Source organism: Spermophilus citellus (genome assembly GCF_964194105.1).
Source record: "Spermophilus citellus genome assembly, chromosome: 11".
Taxonomy (NCBI): Eukaryota; Metazoa; Chordata; class Mammalia; order Rodentia; family Sciuridae; genus Spermophilus; species Spermophilus citellus.
The window spans coordinates 73,431,630-73,452,855 of record NC_138192.1 but is presented as its reverse complement, the minus strand read 5'-3'; the positions used below and the strand labels follow the sequence as shown (position 1 = coordinate 73,452,855).

The window sequence follows — 21,226 nt, the reverse complement described above, 5'->3', positions numbered from 1 at the left end:
TTGAAAAAAAAAATTAAAAAAATAAATAAAAAAATAAAAAGGGCCAAGGATATCGCTCAGTGGTAAAGTGCCCCAGGTTTCTGAAATCCCTGATATCATGAAAAACAAAAACAAACAAACAAAAAAACCAAACTGTAGTAAGAATTCCAAAATCAAAAACAGCCAACAGATTTAGAGATGAATACAGTTGTTATATGTCTAATTCCAACTACTCAGAAGTCTGGAGCAGGGGAATTACAAGTCTGAGGCTAATACGGGCAATTTATCAAGATCCTGTCTGAAAAATAAAATAAAAAGGACTGGAGTGTAGTTCAGTGGTAAAGCTTTTGCTCAGTAAGCATGAGTCCTCAGATTAAAACCCAGTTACAGAAAAGAAGAAAAAAAAAAGGGAAACTATTTCCTATGTGTTTTCTTCTTTCATGCCATTCTATGAGTACTTCTACAATTTGACCAAAGACTAATTGGAATGAGAATAAAGTCAGACTTAGACTTCTATGGATTTGTCTGACATTAAGATCAAAGACATACAAAGATTTTAAATATGTGGTTTTCTTCTGTGGGAATCAAGGTCTCACCTTCACTGAAGTCACCACCCTGAACCATAAAATCCTTGACAACTCTGTGGAAGAGACAACTCTTATAATGCAATGGCTTCTGAGTTGATTTCCCTGTCCCCTTTTCACCTGTAGTAGAGAAGAAAAATTAGCAGGATACCTAGTAAACACCAAAATCAAGGAAGTAGTATTAAAGCAAAATTACTTATGAAAGCTTTTGCCCTGTAAAATACAACTACTCTTGTATAGATTTCTTTAAACTACAGAACTTTCACTCCCTTCCAGGAAAAAAAAAAAAAGCATTTATCATTTTAAAAAGCCATCCACATCCACATTTTTCGGGCAAGTGCAGAAATCAATCTCAAATAAAATGCACTATAACTAATATTTCTAAGAATTATTAGGGCAACCGAAAATGTGAACAAACCTGTACAAAGACACCGAAAGTTCTCACATGTTTTGGGACACACATCAGAAAATAATTCAAAAACAACTCTTCCAGCTGAAAAAGAAAATATTTGGTTTAAACTTCTTTACTAATTTAAAGTATTAAATACTAATTTTTAAATGTTAACTAGGAACATTAATATTCTTACCAGGTTGATTGTTAATGGCGATGTCAAAAAAACAACGAGGACGCTGAACTTTTATTCCCATTGTTCCAACGCAGACTAAAATAGAAAAGATTTTTCCTGAGTATTTGACAAAATAATTCCATGGAACAAAAATCAGAAATATGAATTGAATTATTTTTATATGTATTTCCATGAGGTAAATCATATGGATTATTAATGCTCTCAGAGATTAGATTGTGTTTTGTGAGAATAGAAAAGACTTCAAAGATAAGGCTTAGCCATCGGGGCTGGGGATGTGGCTCAAGCGGTAGAGCGCTCGCCTGGCATGAGTGCGGCCCAGGTTCGATCCTCAGCACCACATACCAACAAAGATGTTGTGTCCGCCAAAATCTAAAAATAAACATTAAAATTCTCTCTCTTTCTCTCCCCCCTCTCTCACTAAAAAAAAAAAAAAAAAAAAAGGCTTAGCCATTATCATACAATCAAATTTTTATTTTATCAACCAAATATAAGATTGCCAGCACAAACAGAAAATTGTATTAAGTTTGTATGACAACTGAACTGACAGGCAGATTACCTTTAAATTGAAAAAAGAACACCAACAAGGGCGATTGATTCAATTCTTTGCTCCTAGAAAGCAAAAATGAGAGTTCTGATTAAAACATGAGACTTAATAAGAAATAAAAATGGCTGGGGATATATATGCTCAATAGTGGAGCTGCAAGTACTGTTGGTAGGAGGAATTCTAAACACCAACAAAAATAAATCATCTATAAAGAACAAAGTAGAATTTTTGTTTAGGTACTGGGGATTGAACTCAGTTGCTTAACCACTGAGCCACATCCTAAGCCCTTTTTATTTTGAGACAGGATCTCTCTAAGTTGCTAGGGCCTCAATAAGTTGCTGAGACTGGCCTTGAACTTACAATCTTCATACCTCAGCACCCCAAGTCGTTGGGATTACATCTGTGAGCCACCACACTGAGCAAAGTATTTTAATAATAGTAATATATGGTAGATATAAATGCTAAATAAAAGCACAACAATAAGTTTTACTCATTACATGAGGCTACTTTTTTTTTTTTTTTTTGTACTTGGGATTGAACTCAGGGCCACTTGACCACTGAGCCACATCCCCAGCCCTATTTTGTGTTTTATTTAGAGACTGGGTCTCAATGAGTTGCTCAGCTCATCACTTTTGCTGAGGCTGGCTTTGCACTCTCAATCCTCCTGTCTCAGACTCCTGAGCTGCTGGGATTACAGGCGTGAGAAACGGTGCCTGGCGAGGCCAGTTTTTAATCATGAGCAATTGCCTTTCCTGATGTGCTATTATAGACATACCAATGAGGATTATACTGTGTAACAGGTTTATCTACATAGTAGATACTTATTTTTAATAGAACTTTTTTTCTGGTAAGGCCCTTATTTTTAAAACTTGAAATTTTGAATGTAATATTTGATGGGGGTAGAGAGTTTAAGGTGAAGAACAGATGAAACAAAGCCAATAAGTTAAACAGTATACAAACTGACAATAAAAATGACATTTTCAACTTTCAGAAGCGACTAACTAAAATATATATGCTTTTATGAAAATGAGTATATCTAAACTAAGCTGGTGGCTCAGCAAACAGTACACTATATTTTAGGCCCAGGGAAACTCTAAAAGATTTATAGGCTTTATCCTGTGTAGATCTCTCCCCTGGGCCACCCCCCATCCTGCCAGCTATGAACTGAACCTAAGGTCTTGCTCATGCTAACCATGTGCTCTTTTGCTGAGCTATATCCCACTCTCTTAATTGAAGTTTTTACTGAGACAACTGTAGATTCACATGCAGTTAAAGGAAATAATAGACAGATCCAGTATAAACTTCACACAGTTTCACCCTGGTATAGTCTAGATAAACATTCCCCAAAAGTGCATGTATTATTAAAGATTTGGTCCCAGGGTGGTGCTGCTGGCAGGTAATGAAGCATTTAGGAAATAAGGCCTAGTGGAAGGGGATTGTGAGACTCCAGCCTCTTGTCTTTTTCTCTTTGCTTCCTGGTTGATGGGTATAAGCACTTCTGTTCTACCACTTGTACTTATGCCATGTCTTATCACAGGCCTAAAGTAATTCGTGCCCTGTCTTGGACTGGAACCTCTAAAACCATGAGCCAAAATAAACCTTTTCCCTTTACAAATTAATTATCTCAGGTATTTAATTACAGTAATGCAAAGTTGCTTAATATACTCCTAATGAGAACATTTTGCAAAATCTTTATATCATAGTAAAACTGAGGCTGATACAACCTACCTATCATCTATCTTACTAACATGTCCCTAGTTTAACTTACATTTAGTTCTACACAATTTTATCATTTGTGTAGGTTCACATACTAACCCTTATCTCAATTTTACATAAACCACAAGTCAGAGCATTCAACAAAAGCAATGGAAAAGTGAGGGATGATAACCTCTTTGTCCAAATTACCAACAATGACAAAAATGCAAATTATATGTATTAACCTATTTGTTTAGTGTTGTTAATGTGAATTAGGGATTAAATTATATAAAAGATTATTTGCGTTTGAATTCAGTCAAAGTATTGGTATATTCACGTTGGAATTACTGCATGGAAAAATATCATTTTCTCCTAACTTTCTCCATCTCAAAATTCTAACAGATATAATGGATAGTGGTATTGTTTTAAATAAAACAAAGGAAACAAAAAGATATCTTTCAAATCCTCCAGAATTCTACAGACACAAATTTTCTTTTCTTTTTTATTTTTAGAGAGAGAGAGAGAGAGAAATTTTTTAATATTTATTTTTTAGTTTTCCGTGGACACAACATCCTCGTCTGTATGTGGTGCTGAGGATCAAACCCGGGCCGCACGCTTGCCAGGCGAGCGTGCTACCGCTTGAGCCACATCCCCAGCCCCAGACACAAATTTTCTTTAAAAACAAAACCAAAAAACCTAACCAGGTGTGGTGGCACATGCCTGCAATCCCAGCGGCTCAGGAGGCTGAGGCAGGGAGGATTGCGATTTAAAGCCAGTCTCAGCAAAAGTGAGGCTCTGTCTCTAAGTAGCTGGGGATGTGGCTCAGAGACAAGTGCCCCTGAATTCAATCCCTGGTACCAAAACAACAACAACAACAAAACCTAGCAACTTTATAGTGTCCTGCTAAATTTGTTGCAGTATGTCTTTATGTATATAGTATTTTGCTTGCTGTATATTTGGAAATGAGAATACTATGACTCCACAAATATGAGGAAACTATCCTATCTTATAGGAAAACATTAAATTACTACTTAATGGCAGTATCCAATTACATTTTATCTTCTAAACAATTTTGTAGGCCTTCTTAAATTTTCTAGTTTGGGGATGAAGAAAGAGCCAGAAATAGAATTTTTTATACTATTTTCCTCCAAAGAAACTTCTATAGCTTTTTTTTTTTAATTACAATGTCACAGGTGGTGATTTCTATTCATATGTGTTTAGGTACAGTACTGCCAAAAACATGCCAAACTTCTTACTATTACTCTTAATACCTTATAATAGTATATTCTTAAAAACAAACTCCAAATTTGAAAACGAGGCAAAAATGATTAAAGCTGAAAAAAAGAACTCCATTTGCCCATAACCTTTCAGACAAAATCTTTGATGATTTAAGTTTCTCAATTCCTAGATACAATGTAAACAATCTTATATTTGTGGGACTTAGAAAATGGAATGACTATCACCACTAATTTATGGAGTTTGAATAGGTTGGGGCTACTAGGATAGTGATTTATTCTGTTCCTTGATCTGAATGAACACTGTGTACAGGCAAGTTTACTTGTGAAAAACGTTGAGCTATGTGCAGGAATTTCTGTATTTTTCAGTATACTGTCATATTTCAATAAAAAGCTTATTTTGTTAAAAATAATAAATATGGCTGGGGATGTGGCTCAAGCGGTAGCGCGCTCGCCTGGCATGCGTGCGACCCAGGTTCTATCCTCAGCACCACATACCAACAAAGATGTTGTGTCGCCGAGAACTAAAAAATAAATATTAAAAATTCTCTCTCTCGAAAAGGGAAATTGCATGGAAATGAAGGGAGAACCTCATTGCTATACAAAATTACATATAAGAGGTTGTGAGGGGAATGGGAAAATAAACAAGGAAAGAAATGAATTACAGTAGATGGGGTAGAGAGAGAAGATGGGAGGGGAGGGGAGGGGGGATAGTAGGGGATAGGAAAGGTAGCAGAATACAACAATTACTAATAGGGCATTATGTAAAATTGTGGATGTGTAACCAACGTGATTCTACAATCTGCATTTGGGGTAAAATTGGGGGTTCATAACCCACTTCAATCTAATGTATGAAATATGATACGTCAAGAGCTTTGTAATGTTGTGAACAACCAATAAAAAAAAGAAAAAAAAATTCTCTCTCTCTTTAAAAAAAATAATAAATATATCTAAAACAAAACTCTTTATTCTCCTCCTACCCTCATTCCCTCAAATAGACAGTAAACATTATTCCTGTCCCAGATGATAAGTCTGAAAACTTGGTAGTCATCTTTGGTTTCACTCTCCCTCACACCTCATTTTCCAAACCATTTAAAAATAGATGGCTCTAACTTCAAAAACTCTGCTAAATAGGGGCTGGGTTTGTGGCTCAGTGATAGAGCACTTGCCTAGTACATGTGAGGCACTGTGTTTGATCCTCAGTACCACATATAAATAAATAAATATTAAAATGAGATTTTTTTTTTTTAAGAATGCTTTAAAAATTATCCTAAATAGTCTATCTTTACAAATATATTCCTTCCTTATCTGGACTACTGCAACATCCTCCCACCTAGTTTCTGTTTTTTTTTATTTTTAGTCCTGTACTATTATCCACAGAATAACCAAAATGAAATGATTCTTTCAACTCATAAATCTTAGCCAGATATGGTGGCCCATACCTGTAATCACAGATGCTCAGGAGGCTGAGGTGGGAGGATACCAAGTTGGAGGTCAGCCTCAGCAAATTAATGAGCCCACTAATTTGAGCCCATGTTTAAAAAAAAAAAAAAAAAAAAACAGTAAAAAGGGCTGAGCATGTAGATCAGTGGTAGAGTGCCACTGGGTTTTATTCCCAGGATTGGAATCAAATAAGTAAGGTAGGCATGACAGTACACTCCTGTAACCCAAGAGACTCAGGAGACTGAAGCAGGAGGATAGAAAGTTTCAGGCTCAGCAACTTAGTAAGACCCTAAGCAATTTAGCAAGATCCTGACTCAAAAAAAAAAAAAAAAAAAAAAAAAAAGAAAAGTCTGGAAATGTAGCTCAGTGATAAAGCATGCCTGGTTCATCCAAAGTAATTAATAAACACAAATAAACACATATATAAATAAAATTTATCATGTCTTTTAAAACTCTAATGTCTTACAATCACACTTAATTAAAATGTTTTCCATGGACTTTAAGGCTCTAAACAGTACTGCCCAACAGAAATATGAACCACATATGTAGTTTTAAATTAGATACCACATTTTGAAAAGTAAAAACTGGTTAAATTCTGTAATGTATTTTATTTTAACTCAGTGTATCCAAAATATTATCAATATATAACTGACACAAAAATATAATTAAGATATTTTACATTCTTTTTTGTACCAAGTCTTAAAAATCCAGTGTATATTTTATACTTTCAGTGTATCTCAATTCAAGCTAGCCTCATTTCAAATGCTCTGTAACCACAAGTAGCTCATGGTTAATGTATTACAATTACATAGTCTAAATATTTTATCTCTTATTGACCCATACAGCTTTACCCCCTACCACTTTCTTCAACATTACTTCAGTCACACTGGTACTCCCGCTGTTCTTCAACTATCCCATGACCTATTTCCTTGTCTTTTCATTTATTTACTATTCCCTCTATGTGGAACAAGCTTACTCCAAATTTTCACATGGCTCATTCCCTCATTTAGGTTACTGCTCGGGTAGCACCTTCTCTTCATAAAGGCCATCCCTGACTATTCTATCCAAAACAGTAACACCCTTTTCTTCTGCTTTATTCTCCCCACCCACCCCAGTTAACTGGCACTTTATTATAAATTCAAGTGTAAAAAAAATCTTTATTTTGTTTATTTATTTTTATGTGGTGCTGAGGATTGAACCCAGTGCCTCATATGTGTAAGGCAGGCGCTCTGCCACTGAACCACAACCCCAGCCCCTAAATTCAAGTTTTTATATCAATCTCTTCTTATAAGAATATAAGTTCTATGACATGACAGACTTTAAGTCTTAGTCCCCTCTTCACCCCCTAGTGCCGCAAACAGTGCTGAGCACATGGCAGGTAATTGCTATTTATTAAATGAATGAATAAATGTGAGAGGATAAAGGACAGTAAGGCTCCAACATTAAAACAACAATAAAAATGGAAACTCTGCAAATATATCATAATGGGAGAATAGCTGAATAAATTATGATATGTACATGTTATTTAAAAACTATTTGGCAGTTCAAAAGTGGTATATAACAGCCAGATATAGTGGTGCACACCTATAATCCCAGCTACTTGGAAATCTGGACAACTTAGATTCTCTCCCAAATAAAAAATATTAAAAAGGCAGGATATGTAGTACAGTAGTAGAGTGACCTGGGTACAATACCTAGTACCAAAAGAAAGAAAGATAGAAAAACAGAAAGGAAGGAAGAAAGAAAGAAAAAGTTGTATATACTTAATCCAGGGCTGGGATACAGCCCAGTGATACCAGATGTTTGCTTAGCATAAGTGAAGCCTATTTTATCAAAAAACAGTCTTATTTAGATAATCCAAGAAACCTACCCAAGACCCTAACAGTCCCTTCAAAAAAAGATGCACAGAAGTACTTTTTTAGCACCATAAAATATCCTATTCTACAGATAAAGGTCTCAAGAATACATATAAAAACTGCAAATAGCATTTCTTCAAAGGATATCAGGATTAAGGACAGAAGTCAATGGCATCTTTAGCTCTAATTGTGTGTTTCAAATTTTGCAATGAGAATAGGTTCAATTGTTAGTTCACCAACTTAAAATTAATAAAACAAAAATAGTAGAAAATATATGAAAATATTAAGATATTATCTCTATCTGTAATTCCAGCAGCTCAGGAGGCTGAAGCAAAAGGATCACAAGTGCAAAACCAGCTTTAGAAACTTAGTGAGATCCTATCTCAAAAATTTAAAAAAAAAAAAAAAAAGGCTGGGGATCTGGCTCAGTGGTAAAGTGCCCTGGGTTCAACCCCTGGTAACAAACAAACAATAATATTGAAGAAGAGTGGGGAAAAAAAGATTCTATCCCTAACTAAATGGGTTATAGATGAGTTTTTTATTTATTTATTTTTTTTCCATATCTCAGGTTGTGTAAAACACTTATAAAAGAAACTCTTCAAAAGAGTTTAACTTCCCAGACTCGGTGGCACACACCTGTAATCCCAGTGGCTCAGGAGGCTGAGGGAGGAGGATCACAAGTTCAAAAAGCCAGCCTCAGCAACAGCGAGAGGCTAAGCAACTCAGTGAGACCCTTTCTCTAAACAGAAAAATAATAGTTAAAAAAAAAAAAAAGAGCTTAACTTATTGGGCTTCATTTGAGTACAATATGTCAAACTGCATTCTACTGTCACGTGTAACTAATTAGAACCAAAACAAACAAACAAACAAAAAGAAAACAACAAAAAAGAGAGCTTAATATTTTTTAAGTGTCTCACTTTCATGATTGTTATTGCTGTTTAAGATTTGTCTAAGCCTAAACTGAGCCAGGAATAGTGTCACATGACTATAATACTAGCAACTGGGGAGACTAAGGAAGGAAGACATCAATTTTGAGGTAAGTCTATGCAATTAAGCAAGACCTTGTCACAAAATAAGAAATAAAAAGGGCTCGTGAAGTTGCTCAGTAGTACAGTGCCTCTGAATTCAATCTCCAGTACTGCATAAAAACAAAGGGATTTAATCTAAGCCGAGCACAGTGGCACATGCCTGCAGTCCCAACTACTCAGTAGGCAGAGACAGGAGAATCTCAAGTCTGAGATCAGTTGGATTACTTATCAGGACAAAAAAAAAAAAAAAAAAAAAAAAAAAAAACACCAAAAACAGTCTCAAAACAAAAAGTAAAATGGCTCAGGATATAGATCAGTGGTAGAGCACCTCAGGATTCAGTTCCCAGTACTACAAATAAATAAATACAATATTTTAAAAAAGACTTAAGACTAGACGATCTTAGGAAACAATCTTTTCACAAAATTGTGTGCCACACCCCCAAGAGGAAACTAAGCAAAATACATGTGAATATTTCCTAATCACTGAATATCAAATAAATTTTAGATTTACTAAAAATGAAGTAAATAATGGAGATAAAGACTTGAACTCTGCTCTATATGTGTAATATGAATTGTAATGCATTCTGTTTGTCATATATAACAAATTAAATTTTTTTAAAAATTTAAAAAAGACTTGAACTCGTGGAAAAAATATTATTCCTATTTGTCTTGAGGAAATTAGAAAAATATTTTCAACAAATCAATGTATTGATTTTTTTAACAGTAGAACAATGCATATGCATAGAAATGGTGCCAGGACAATACTTTGAGAGAGCTGTCCTACTCAATGCAGTACAGAACATTAAGCAACCCTGGCCCTGACTATTAAGTATCAGTCACTATGACAACCAAAAAACCTCACTGTCCTTCTGCCCCCCAACTTCAAGAACCACTACCGATGGTGTCCACATACCAAACAACAAGCACAAAGGCCACTTAATGGGATAAACAGATAATTTGCAAAAAGTGAAATAATTATAATAAAAGGGACCTTCAATGTGATATGATAAACTAGAAACAATGAATATAGATAACAATTTTAAATCAAAGTCTTCGATATATTTTTCATAATAATGAATAATTAGAAAAAAACTAAAATGTCTAAGGTAAGAGTTAAGTAAAGTAGTTCATCTGATGGATACCTCTGAACACACAAGTGTTTTTTAATAACACAGAAAAAAGAAGTCTGTTAAATACTAAATGAAAAATTTAAAAACTAACATGGTTGGGATTTTAAGCTTAAAAACTACATACAGGAGTTGTCACTACACAATTTCCTATAATAGTTAAAAAAAAAAAAAGTCCAGTAACAGGAATTACTAAAATAAATTATATGCTCATGAAGCAAAATATCATCTAGCCAGTAGAAATCTTATTCTTTTAAAATTTTCAATTTCTTCTTTTTTGTTATACATAACAGTAGAATGTATTTTGACATAGCATACATACATGGAGTATAACTTCTCGTTTTTATGGTTATGTTGTGAAGTTACACTGGCTATATATTCATATAAGAACATAGGAAAGTTATATCTGATTAATTCTATTGTCTTTCCTATTCCCATCCCCTGTCCCTCCCCTCCATTTCCCTTTGTCTAATCCCCTTTGTCTAATCTTCCCTACCCCCCACATACCATTTATTGTAAATTTTTTTAAGAGAGAGTGAGAGAGGAGAGAGAGAGAAGAGAGAAGAGAGAGAGAGAGAGAGAGAGAGAGAGAGAGAGAGAGAGAGAGAATTTTTAATATTTATTTTTTAGTTCTCGGCGGACACAACATCTTTGTTGGTATGTGGTGCTGAGGATCGAACCCGGGCCGCACGCATGCCAGGCGAGCGCGCTACCGCTTGAGCCACATCCCCAGCCCCTATTTATTGTAAATTAGCATCTGCATATCAGGGAGAATATTTGGCCTTTGGATTTGGGGGACTGACTTAAGAAATCATATTCTTACATATTAAAATCACAAAGACATTTTTCACTTATTGGAGTGACAAAAACAAAAAATACTGAATGTCTCATAGATTGTTCCTGCTAGTGAAAGGGTAGATTAATACAATCCTTTGCCAATTTAACAACATATCAACTTTGACTCAGTGATACCACTTCTAAAAATTTGTAGGAATTTTTTTTTTTTTTAAAGAGAGAGGAGAGGGAGAGGGAGGGAGGGAGGGAGGGAGAGAGAGAGAGAGAGAGAGAATTTATTTATTTATTTATTTATTTTAGTTCTCGGTGGACACAACATCTTTGTTTGCATGTGGTGCTGAGGATCGAACCCGGGCCGCACGCATGCCAGGTGAGCGCGCTACCGCTTGAGCCACATCCCCAGCCCTGTAGGAATTTTTTAATGTATATTCTTACAAATTTGCAAAATAGAGAATGTACAAGTTATTCAATGCACCATGATTTGCAACAGTAAAAGGCTGTAAGTCTAACTGGCCTTCAAGGAAGGACAGTCACAGAAATCTTAGAATATTCAAACATTTGTATACAATGTACATGTACAGGTTACACAAACTGTAGTATATCCCATACAATGTACAGAGCTATAAAAGAGTGAAGATAGCTATACTGCTAATCCAAGATATTAAAAAGAGGGTGGTGCAAGCTAGGGAACAAATACGTGCATAATTTGTGTTCCTGGCATATTTTTATTTTATTTACTTATTTTGCAGCACTGAAGACTGAATTCAGGGGTGCTCTACCACTGAGCTACATCCCTAAGCACAACCCAAACCACCCCCTTATAGATAGTCCTGCTAAAATGCTAAGGCTGGCTTCAAACTTTCCATTGCCTTACACAGACTTTTGAGTTGCTGTGATTATAGGCGTGCACCACCATGCCTGGCTGTTCTTTGTATATTTTTATTTACTTTTTAAAATGAGTTCAAGTTTATCATTTAGTCTTTTTAGTGCTTCACACTCAATAAAGACTATGAGTGACCAAGAATTACATGCAAACAAAATAGAAAAATTGAACACCAATGTCTTCTTTCTTTCCTAATATTTTAAACACTGTTTCTTAAAGTGTTATCTCAGAATCCACCTCCATTTGAATAAAATTCAGTGTGTTGGGGCCAATTAGAACTATGCATCACAGTTGGGTTTGTAGCCATTTACTTACAGGTCATGCACATGATAATTATTCCTTAATAAACATCAATATTCCTTTCTTTTTAAAAAAATATTTTATTTTTTAGTTATAGTTGGACACAATACCTTTATTTTATTTATTTATTTTTATGTGATGCTGAGGATGGAACCCAGGGCCTCATACATGCTAGGCAAGCACTCTACCACCGAGAGCCGCAACCTCAGCCAATCAATATTCCTTTCAATGATTTCTTATTTTTCCTCCTCCCTGCAGCAAATCTTTTTTTTTTTTTTTTTTTTTTTTGGTGGTGCTGAGGATTGAACCCAGGGTCTTGTACATGAGAGGCAAGCACTCTACCAATGGATCTATATCCCCAGCCCAAATCTAATCTTTTTAGTTTTCTAAAATTTTTATTATTTTTTATTATTAGAGCTTTATAATTATACACAGTAATTGCGTTCATCTCAACAAATCCATACATGCATAAAAACTGATTTCAGGTATGATCCCCCCCACTTTTCCCTCCCATCCTCCTTCTTCTCTCCAGCTTTGTATAATACATTTTTAAAAGAAAAACAAACAATTAATAAAATCTCCAAAACAAAACTCTGTATATATTTGCTTAATTCAGAGACATCTGGCAGGATACAGTCCATGTCTGTATTCCCAGCTACTAAAGAGTCTGAGGTAGGAGAATTACAAGTTCCAGGCCAGCCTGGGCAACTTAGTGAGACCCTAGTTCAAAAAAAAAGTGGGGCTGAGAGGAAGGTAGGGGATAGATGTCAGTGGTACAGCACTTGTCTCACATGCTGATGGGAGAAGAAAGGGGTAGTTAGGAAAGAGGAGTAAAAGGAAGGCGTGTTTTGTTTTGTTTTTCAGTTGTAGATAGGACACAATTACTTTATTTTACTTATTTATTTTTATGTGGTGCTGTTGTACCACAACATAAACCACAACCCCAGTCCTAGAAGGTTTATTTTTGTTTTTGTTTTAAACTATATAACATTCCATACCTTTTCAACTTGATACTACACAAATATATAATCCATTAAAATTATTTTTTAAATGGAAAAAAATTAAAAAGAAAATCAAAGACTATGAATTAGAGACCTTTCTATTAGACGAAAATGCAAAGTAGTAAACAACATAACTATAAATCACAAGTTCATATACATCAGTATACCGAGAAAACAATAGGAGGCATTACACTAAAACATTAATAACAATTAGGTTTGGACCATGAGTTTGAAGACATTTTCTTATGCATTTTTAATTTCTATAATTTTTTCAACAGATACTAATTTTATAATCAGGGAGAAATATTTTAAAATACTAAAGAGGTTTTTTTTTTTTTTTTGCCTATCAATAGTGAAGACCTTTTAAAAGAGTAATTCTAGCTGGGTGAAAGGGTGGCCCTTGGGAGGCCCAGGCACAAGGATTCCAAGTTCGAAGCCAGCCTGGGCAATTTAGTGAGATTCTGCCTCAAAATTTAGAAAAAAAGGTGGGGGTTGGGGAGGAAGGAGCAGCTCAGAGGTAGAGTGCCTCTGGGTTTAATCCCCAGTACTAAAAAAAATAATAATTCTAATAATACATGTACAAACAGAAAGAAACAGGATTTTACAACATTACTAGTAACAGTACATGGTGCCTTTGGAAACAATACATGAAATTCTTAAGGGCTTACAGTTTGAACCAGTAAAAGTCAAATACAGGGAATTTGGGAACTATTCCAAAATTTAGAAAGCCTTCAAGTATAAAGTTGGCTTAGCACTCTTCTTAGTAACACATAATCAGAAGCAAACTATTTGATTGTACAAAAAAAGTTTAAATTATGGTTTCTAGTTCAACAAAATACAGTTATTAAGGCAATGCTTAGGTAAGGATGTAGTGGAAAAGGTACTCTCATACACTGTTGGTGGGACTGCAAATTGGTGCAACCACTCTTAGACAACTTGGAATGGAACCACCATTTGACCCAGCTACCTCACTCCTCAGTCTATATCCATCTATACCCAAAGAACTTAAAATCAGCATACTATAGTGACACAGCCACATCAATGTTTATAGCAGCACAACTCACAAACTCCCAAATTTGTGAATTCACAATTCATAAAAATAGCTAAACTATGGAACCAACCTAGATGCCCATCAATAGATGAACGGATAAACTGGAGTATATATACACAATGGAATATTACTCAGCACTAAAAGAGCATAAAATCATGGCATTTATAGATAAATGGATGGAGCTGGAGAATATCATGCTAAGCAAAGTACACCACTCCCAAAAAACCAAAGGCCAAATGTTTCTCAGATTAGTGGATGCTGATCATAATGGTGGCGGGGGAACATGAGCAGAATGCTGGAATTTTGGATTGGGCAAAGGGGAGGCTGGGGAGGGGAGTATGGGGCAGGAAAAATGGTGGACTGAGATGGACATCACTACCCTACGTACACGTATGATTGCATCAATGGTGTGACTCTACCAGAGAACTGAAAAGTTGTACTTCATTCGTATACAATGATTTGAAATGCATTCTGCTATCATGTATAACTAAGTAGAATAAAAAGAAAAAAGAAAAAAGGCAATGCTTACCAGGATTAACTATATAGAAAATGTTCTTAAATCAAGATGGAGCCAGGTGCAGTGGCATGCCTGTAAACCCACCAACTCCAAAAGGCTGAAGCAGCAGGATGGTCAAGTACAAAGTCAGCATCAGCAATTTTAGCAAGGCCCTAGGTAACTTAGTGAGACTGTTTCACTACGGGCTAGGCAATCCTATCACCCACCCCGCCAAAAAAATCAAGTTGGGCTAGAGGTATAGCTCAGTAGTAGGATGTGTGAGGTCGAGTTCAAACCCTAGCACCCATCCTCAAAAAGATCAAGATATAAAACAATATATGAATATCATCATAACCACATAAACTATTCCAAATCTTCAAGATCGGGGAAAGATTTACAAAGGGAAAAAAAGGCTGAAGAAAAAAAAATCATTATTTCATTTGGTTTGAAGACTGTAGGACTTTTGCTTGACTTCTTCCTACTTGTCTTTAATTAAATGAATTGAAGAAAAAAATTATTAATAAAAAGAAAATAGCCAAAGACAGTGGCACATACCCACAATCACAACAGCTTGGGAGGCTAAGGCAGGAGGATTTAAGTTCAAATCTAGCCTTAGCAACTTAGTAAGATCCTGTTTCAAAATAAAAAACAAAACAGAGCTGTGGATGTGGCTTACTGGCTAAACAGCCCTGGGTTCAATCCCTAGAACCAAAAAACAAAATACCAAACCCACATACATAGAGACTCCTCTAGAAAAATGTACATGTGGGGCTGGGATAGTGGCTCAGCGGTATCTATCCTCAGCACCACATAAAAATAAAGGCATTGTGTTGTGTCCATCTACACCTAAAAAATAAATATTTTAAAAAAAGAAAAATGTACATGTATTTAGATTCTATCACCCAAGGACATGCTTTTCACAGAAATTGATTAAAATTATTTTCCTGAAATTAAAAATCAAATATCCTTTAAGAAAGAGGGAAGACAGTAATTATTCAAGTTACTACACAAATCCACTGAATATGTAAATGCTCAAATATTAACAAACTTAAAACATTATTAAAATGCTATTAATTGCTACTCATTACCAAGAGCTCACTAACTGGTAATGAAAAATAGGATACAATATTTCCTCTAGAATTATGATTCCCAGATATTACTAAATAATATCTAAAATCAGACACAATTGAAACAACCATCTGGTCAAATTTTCAGTTCTTCAAGAAAAAGTAAAAAGAAAAACAATGCTGAGAGCTACCAAAAATACAATTCGGGCTGGGGATGTGGCTCAAGCAGCAGTGCGCTTGCCTGGCATGCATGGGGTGCTGGGTTCCATCCTCAGCACCACATAAACAAAATAAAATAAAGATGTTGTGTCCACCAAAAACTAAAAAAAAAATAAATATTAAAAAAACCCTCTTTCTCTCTCTCTTTAAAAAAAATACAATTCAGGAAAACATTGCAACCATAAAAATTTCAATAAAATAATTCATGAATTGCCTAAGAATACTAGAAGACAAAGCTTTCAGAGTATTCTGTCAATCTGTCACAAATCTGTTCAGTCTGAATGAGCTGCAGCTGTATCTACAAAATACAGATTTACATTTTTCTTGGAAAAACAATTACCACACCTGGCAGTGTGCCCCATTTCTGTACAGCAATCAGCATAACCTTCTTCCATCAGAGGAAATATGTATATTCTATTTTGACCTACTTCATTGCTTATTAGCTGTTACCATTCATCATCTCCCTGACCTCATGAACTCACCTCATCTGGCTGACTTCCTCAGAAATTTAAGTATGAGAGAAAGAATTTACTTTTTTCATTACAAAATTTTTAATAAGAAGCAATAAAGTCAGTAAGTTCAATGAAAAAATTAGGTCATATAAAAATATACAAAATCCTGGGTTGGGTTTGTGGCTCAGTGGTGGAGAGCTTGCCTGGCACATGTGAGGCTCTGGGTTTGATTCCCAGCACCACATAAAAATAAACAAAATAAAGATATTATGTTCATGTATAACTAAAAATATTTTTAAAAATACACAAAATCCTAACATCTATATTTTAAAATAATTTTATACATTCTACTTTTTGTTAAGCAAATGATTAAGTTGTTCATGTTTGTCAACAATCAGTCATGTACACAGTAACATTTAAAATATCTAAAAATGCTAAAATTTCTAAATTTCTGCAACAAATACATTTCAAATAATAAGTGAGAGGTAACAAGTTCATTTTGCAGTTTCACACATAAAACAATTTCTGTATTCATCCTAATATACTGAAAGATGCCAGGAAAGAGAGTACAAGGATATATATGGGCAGTAATTACTAAATTATATGGCAAATGATATAGGGTTTGTAATTAGGCAATAAATAATGCAGTGACTTCTCTACATTCAAAATTTGGAAATTTCACACAGTTAGCATATCACCGAGCCTTGAAAAGAGTAATTCTTTTCAACTATGAAGATGCTAAGCAAGTCTCTGCCCCTTCTGATTTTTCTGGCTAATTCCTATGTCTTCCAAGATTCAATTTAACCAGAATATACTCTCTGGCAACTTTACTCTGACTCTTTAAGGCTTACATGATCCTCCTTCATTGAACCTCATCTGGCTGACTTCCTCATTAACTTGTGTGAAAATTTTATAAACTCAAAACCTTTGTGCCAGGTGCCGTGGCACACGTCTATAATCCCAGCGGCTCAGGAGGCTGAGGCAGGAGGATTGCAAGTTCAAAGCCAGTTTCACCAAAAGCAAGACGCTGTCTCTAAATACAAAATAGGGCTGGGGAGGTGACTCAGTGGTCAAATGCCCTGGAGTTCAATCCCTGGTATCAAAAAAAAAAAAAAAAAAAAAAAAAAAACCAACCCCCCCCCCCCCCCAAAAACAGCTTTGTATCTTCTACACCAAGCATAATGTCTAACCCAGGTCTACTTACCAAATACAAAGAATGCTAGCTAATGGAACCATGAACAATGGTTTTAGTATAAAAACCTTTTGTAATAATCTAGTGCCTTTCCCCCTATATGCAGGGCTTCTCACATGGTATAGAGCTAGTATTTATCTTTAAGCAATAATTTCTTCCAGAGTCTACCAGTAGTCATCCTCTCAGTCTACCCTACCATTGAAACTAAGCTCACTCTCTATATCTTCCTACTGGGATGTATTTCATTAAGAAAGGTTTTTTTTTTTTTTTTCCTTCCTTTCTTTCTTTGTAGAATCCACTTCTTCAGTTCAGGACCAAGAAACAAACAAGACATTCTCATCTACTGAATTTAATAAAACAAGTAACAATTTCTATACAAGATTTCCACCTGTAAGTGCCACCATGTATGTTAAATTAATTAAAACCATAGCAGGGCTGGGGATGTGGCTCAAGCGGTAGTGCGCTTGCCTGGCATGCGTGCGGCCCGGGTTCGATCCTCAGCACCACATACTAACAAAGATGTTGTGTCCGCCGAGAACTAAGAAATAAATATTAAAAATTCTCTCTCTCTCTCTCTCTCCCCCCTCTCACTCTCTCTTTAAAAAAAAAATAAATAAAAAAAATAAAACCATAGCAGACTTTTTTTTAAGATTACTTTCAAGGAAAGCATTTTAGTGTTCACACCAGCTTCTTTAGCTCACTCCTAATGTAGTTCACACAGATCAAATGAGAAATAAAAATAAACTGCTTCAAAAACATTTGAGTACATTTATGAATGCCAGATTGCTGCTAAATTAAGTGAAAACATGCTAATATTCCAAAGTGTCAGGAAAGACAACTAAACTCTTCCATATTAATGCCCTTACTGTTCTGACACACACAAACCACTGGGCTGGTAGCAACATGATTAACAGTGTACAGGCATTTCTGAAATATTTTTTTTTCTTTTAAAGAATTTAATGTTTATTTTTTGTTTATTTTGTACGTGGTGCCAAGGATCAAACCCAGTGCCTCACCTGTGCTAGGCAAGCACTCTATCACTGAGCTACAACTCCAGCCCTCTGAAATTCCTAAGTTCTTTAGAAAACTTAAAAAGAAAAATTTATAATTTGCCAAATTCAGGGTTCAATAAGAATATCATACACTTATACATCCAATCTCAAGGACATAAAAATGTAACAATTATGTTAGTACTGAAGCACAAATGCAAATAAATACTAAGTGGAAAATCCCTGCTAATATATATATATTTTTTTTTTGCGGGGGGGGGGATTGGGAATTTAATGCAGGGGCAATTTACAACTGAGCTATTTATTATTTTTCATTTTGAGACAGGGTCTCACCAAGTTGCTAAAGCTGGCCTTGAACTTGCAATCCTACTATCTCAAGTCTTCCAGGCCCCTTAATGTTTTACCTGCAATTATTTACTTTTTTTTTGGTACTGAGGATTAAACCCAGAGGCACTTGACCACTGAGCCACATCCCCAGCCCTGTTTTATATTTTATTTAGATACATTTATTTAGGAACTCACTGAGTTACTTAGTTTCTCGCTTTTTGAGGATGGCTTTGAATTCGTAATCCTCCTGCTTCAGCCTCCAAAGCCACTGGGATTTCAGATGTGCACCACCAGCCTGGCCAAATATGTATTTTTTATAATGATAAATTTATCCCTCGCTTTTCGGAGACATACCTATATCATTCTAAACCCACTTTATTTAATCCAGTAATTCTAAGATTTTTAAAAATCACAGTTTTTTGGAGCTGGATGTATGGCACACACCTGTATTCGAAGCTATTCAGGAGACTGAAGCAGGAGGCTCACAAGTTCAAGGCTAGCCTGGATAACAGAATGAGGCCCTGTGTCACAATAAAAAATAAGTAAAAAAAGGTTGGGGATGTAGCAAAGTGATAAAAGCATTTGCCCATGATGCATGAGGTCGTGGGTTCAATCCCTAGTACGGAAAACACACACACACACACACACACACACCAAAACAAAAACAAAAACCACGGAAATATAGACTTTTGGAATTTGAAGGAATTTTAAGAGTAATCCAGCCCAATCTTCTAATTTTACAAATGAAGAAGAGGCCTAGAGAACTGAAGTGAATGCCTCAATATCACAAGGGGAAAAAAAGTAAAAGTTCTAGTTGGTACTAGACAACTTCACTGTAGATGCTAGTTTATTTATAACAATGCAGATAATGGCTTATTAAATTTTATTTTCTACTATGTCACCATAATGCAACAGTTAATTATTAACAAATCTGAAGTTAAAATGTATATAATCAACAGAAGCAATAATATATAAGCAAACGTTTTACTCACATTAATCATTTTAATATCTAAAATTGATATTTAGCCCAGTGTGGTAGTGTATGCTACAATCCCAACTACTAGAATAATCAAGACAGGAGGATAGTAAGTTTGAGGCCAGCCTGAGCAACTTAATGAGACCCTGTCTCAAAATAAAAACTGGGCTAGGGATGTACCTCAGTAGTAGAGTGTTTGCCCAGCCCACAGAGACTGTGAGTTCAACCCCCATTCCCCCTCCCAACATTTATGTATTACATACTTAAGTTTCAAAGATCATTATGATCATTTTAAGTTACCACTCAAAAAGTGCAAAAGGCTCCTTATTAGTAAAAGCACAAAGTCCCAGTTACAGCAGTGTCTGAATATTCACAGTATTGCCTATAATAAATCAAGATTTAAGTTTTTTGCTTTACAGAAATAAAAACACACAAAGTTCTTATGTTGACCACATATACCTTAAACCAGGGAAAAATCATTGATACTTAGAAAGAAAAAGGAAAAAAAAAAAAAAAAAAGAGGGGCTGGGACTATAGCTCAGTGGCAGAGCACTTGCCTAGCATGTGTGAGGCATTGGGTTCCATCCTTAGCACCACATAAAAATAAACAAAGGCATTCTGTCCATCTACAACTACAAAAAAAAAATTTTTCTTTTAAAAAGAGAATGTAAGCTTAGTGCTAATATTATCAGTAAAAAAAAAAAAAAAAAAAGCACATAATACCACCACATAGCAAAAAGATCTGCCACAGGCTCTTCAAATCACTTGAATTAATTACCTGTGGATTCTTACTACAAATTAAGAGATATTTCAATACATTGAATAAAGAAGTCTAAAAATAGACAATGTTATGATTTTGTTGAAATATGCTATTTGTAAAACAGGATCTCCTTATTAGTTAAAAAAAATCAACATGTAGTTTTCCTAAAAGGGGCAACTACTGAAATAATCTCAGGTAGTGTTTTGATAACAGAATTAGTTCATCCTTTTATTATGAATGGTTGCCAGCTTCCCTTTGCATAAAGAATAGATGCTGCCTCACAGAATAGCTAATTAAAAATATCAAACTATGTAGAGATCATCTCTTCTGCAAGATCAAAGTAGTAAACACCCCCCCACACACACACAAAAGGCCTTTAAGTCAAAGTAAATTCCTTCAAACCCTTCACTAAATGGACAATCACTAAGTTGTCACTGAAAGCCAATTTTACACACAATTTAATAAACCTGAGTTTTATTTTTCAAGCCCAGAGCTTATGACAGATGGAAATCAAAACAATATCACTTTGCAGCTGGAATTAAAAAAAAAAAAAAACTAAGGCTCGGAAAAAAATGACTGAGCCAGAAACGTCCAAATTTTATAATCTAGGAAGTTTGCA

The 21,226-nt window shown here is 35.1% G+C and overlaps 1 protein-coding gene across 5 annotated transcripts in view; it reads right to left on the bottom strand.

Moving 5' to 3' along the window:
• The window catches only part of PPIG (peptidylprolyl isomerase G), a 55,981-nt gene that overhangs the window by 33,216 nt on the left and 1,539 nt on the right, over nucleotides 1-21,226 (bottom strand). For 3 of the 5 annotated variants that reach the window (XM_081261398.1, XM_081261394.1, XM_081261395.1), the window contains exons 2-5: nucleotides 1,707-1,759; nucleotides 1,151-1,225; nucleotides 982-1,056; nucleotides 576-683 (exon numbers count right to left, since the gene is read on the bottom strand). In XM_081261398.1, coding sequence (XP_081117524.1) covers nucleotides 576-683; nucleotides 982-1,026 — 153 coding nt within the window. In that variant the 5' untranslated portion in view covers nucleotides 1,027-1,056; nucleotides 1,151-1,225; nucleotides 1,707-1,759. The remainder of the gene's footprint in view (nucleotides 1-575; nucleotides 684-981; nucleotides 1,057-1,150; nucleotides 1,226-1,706; nucleotides 1,760-21,226) is intronic. The other 2 variants (XM_081261396.1, XM_081261397.1) reach the window with 1 other exon arrangement.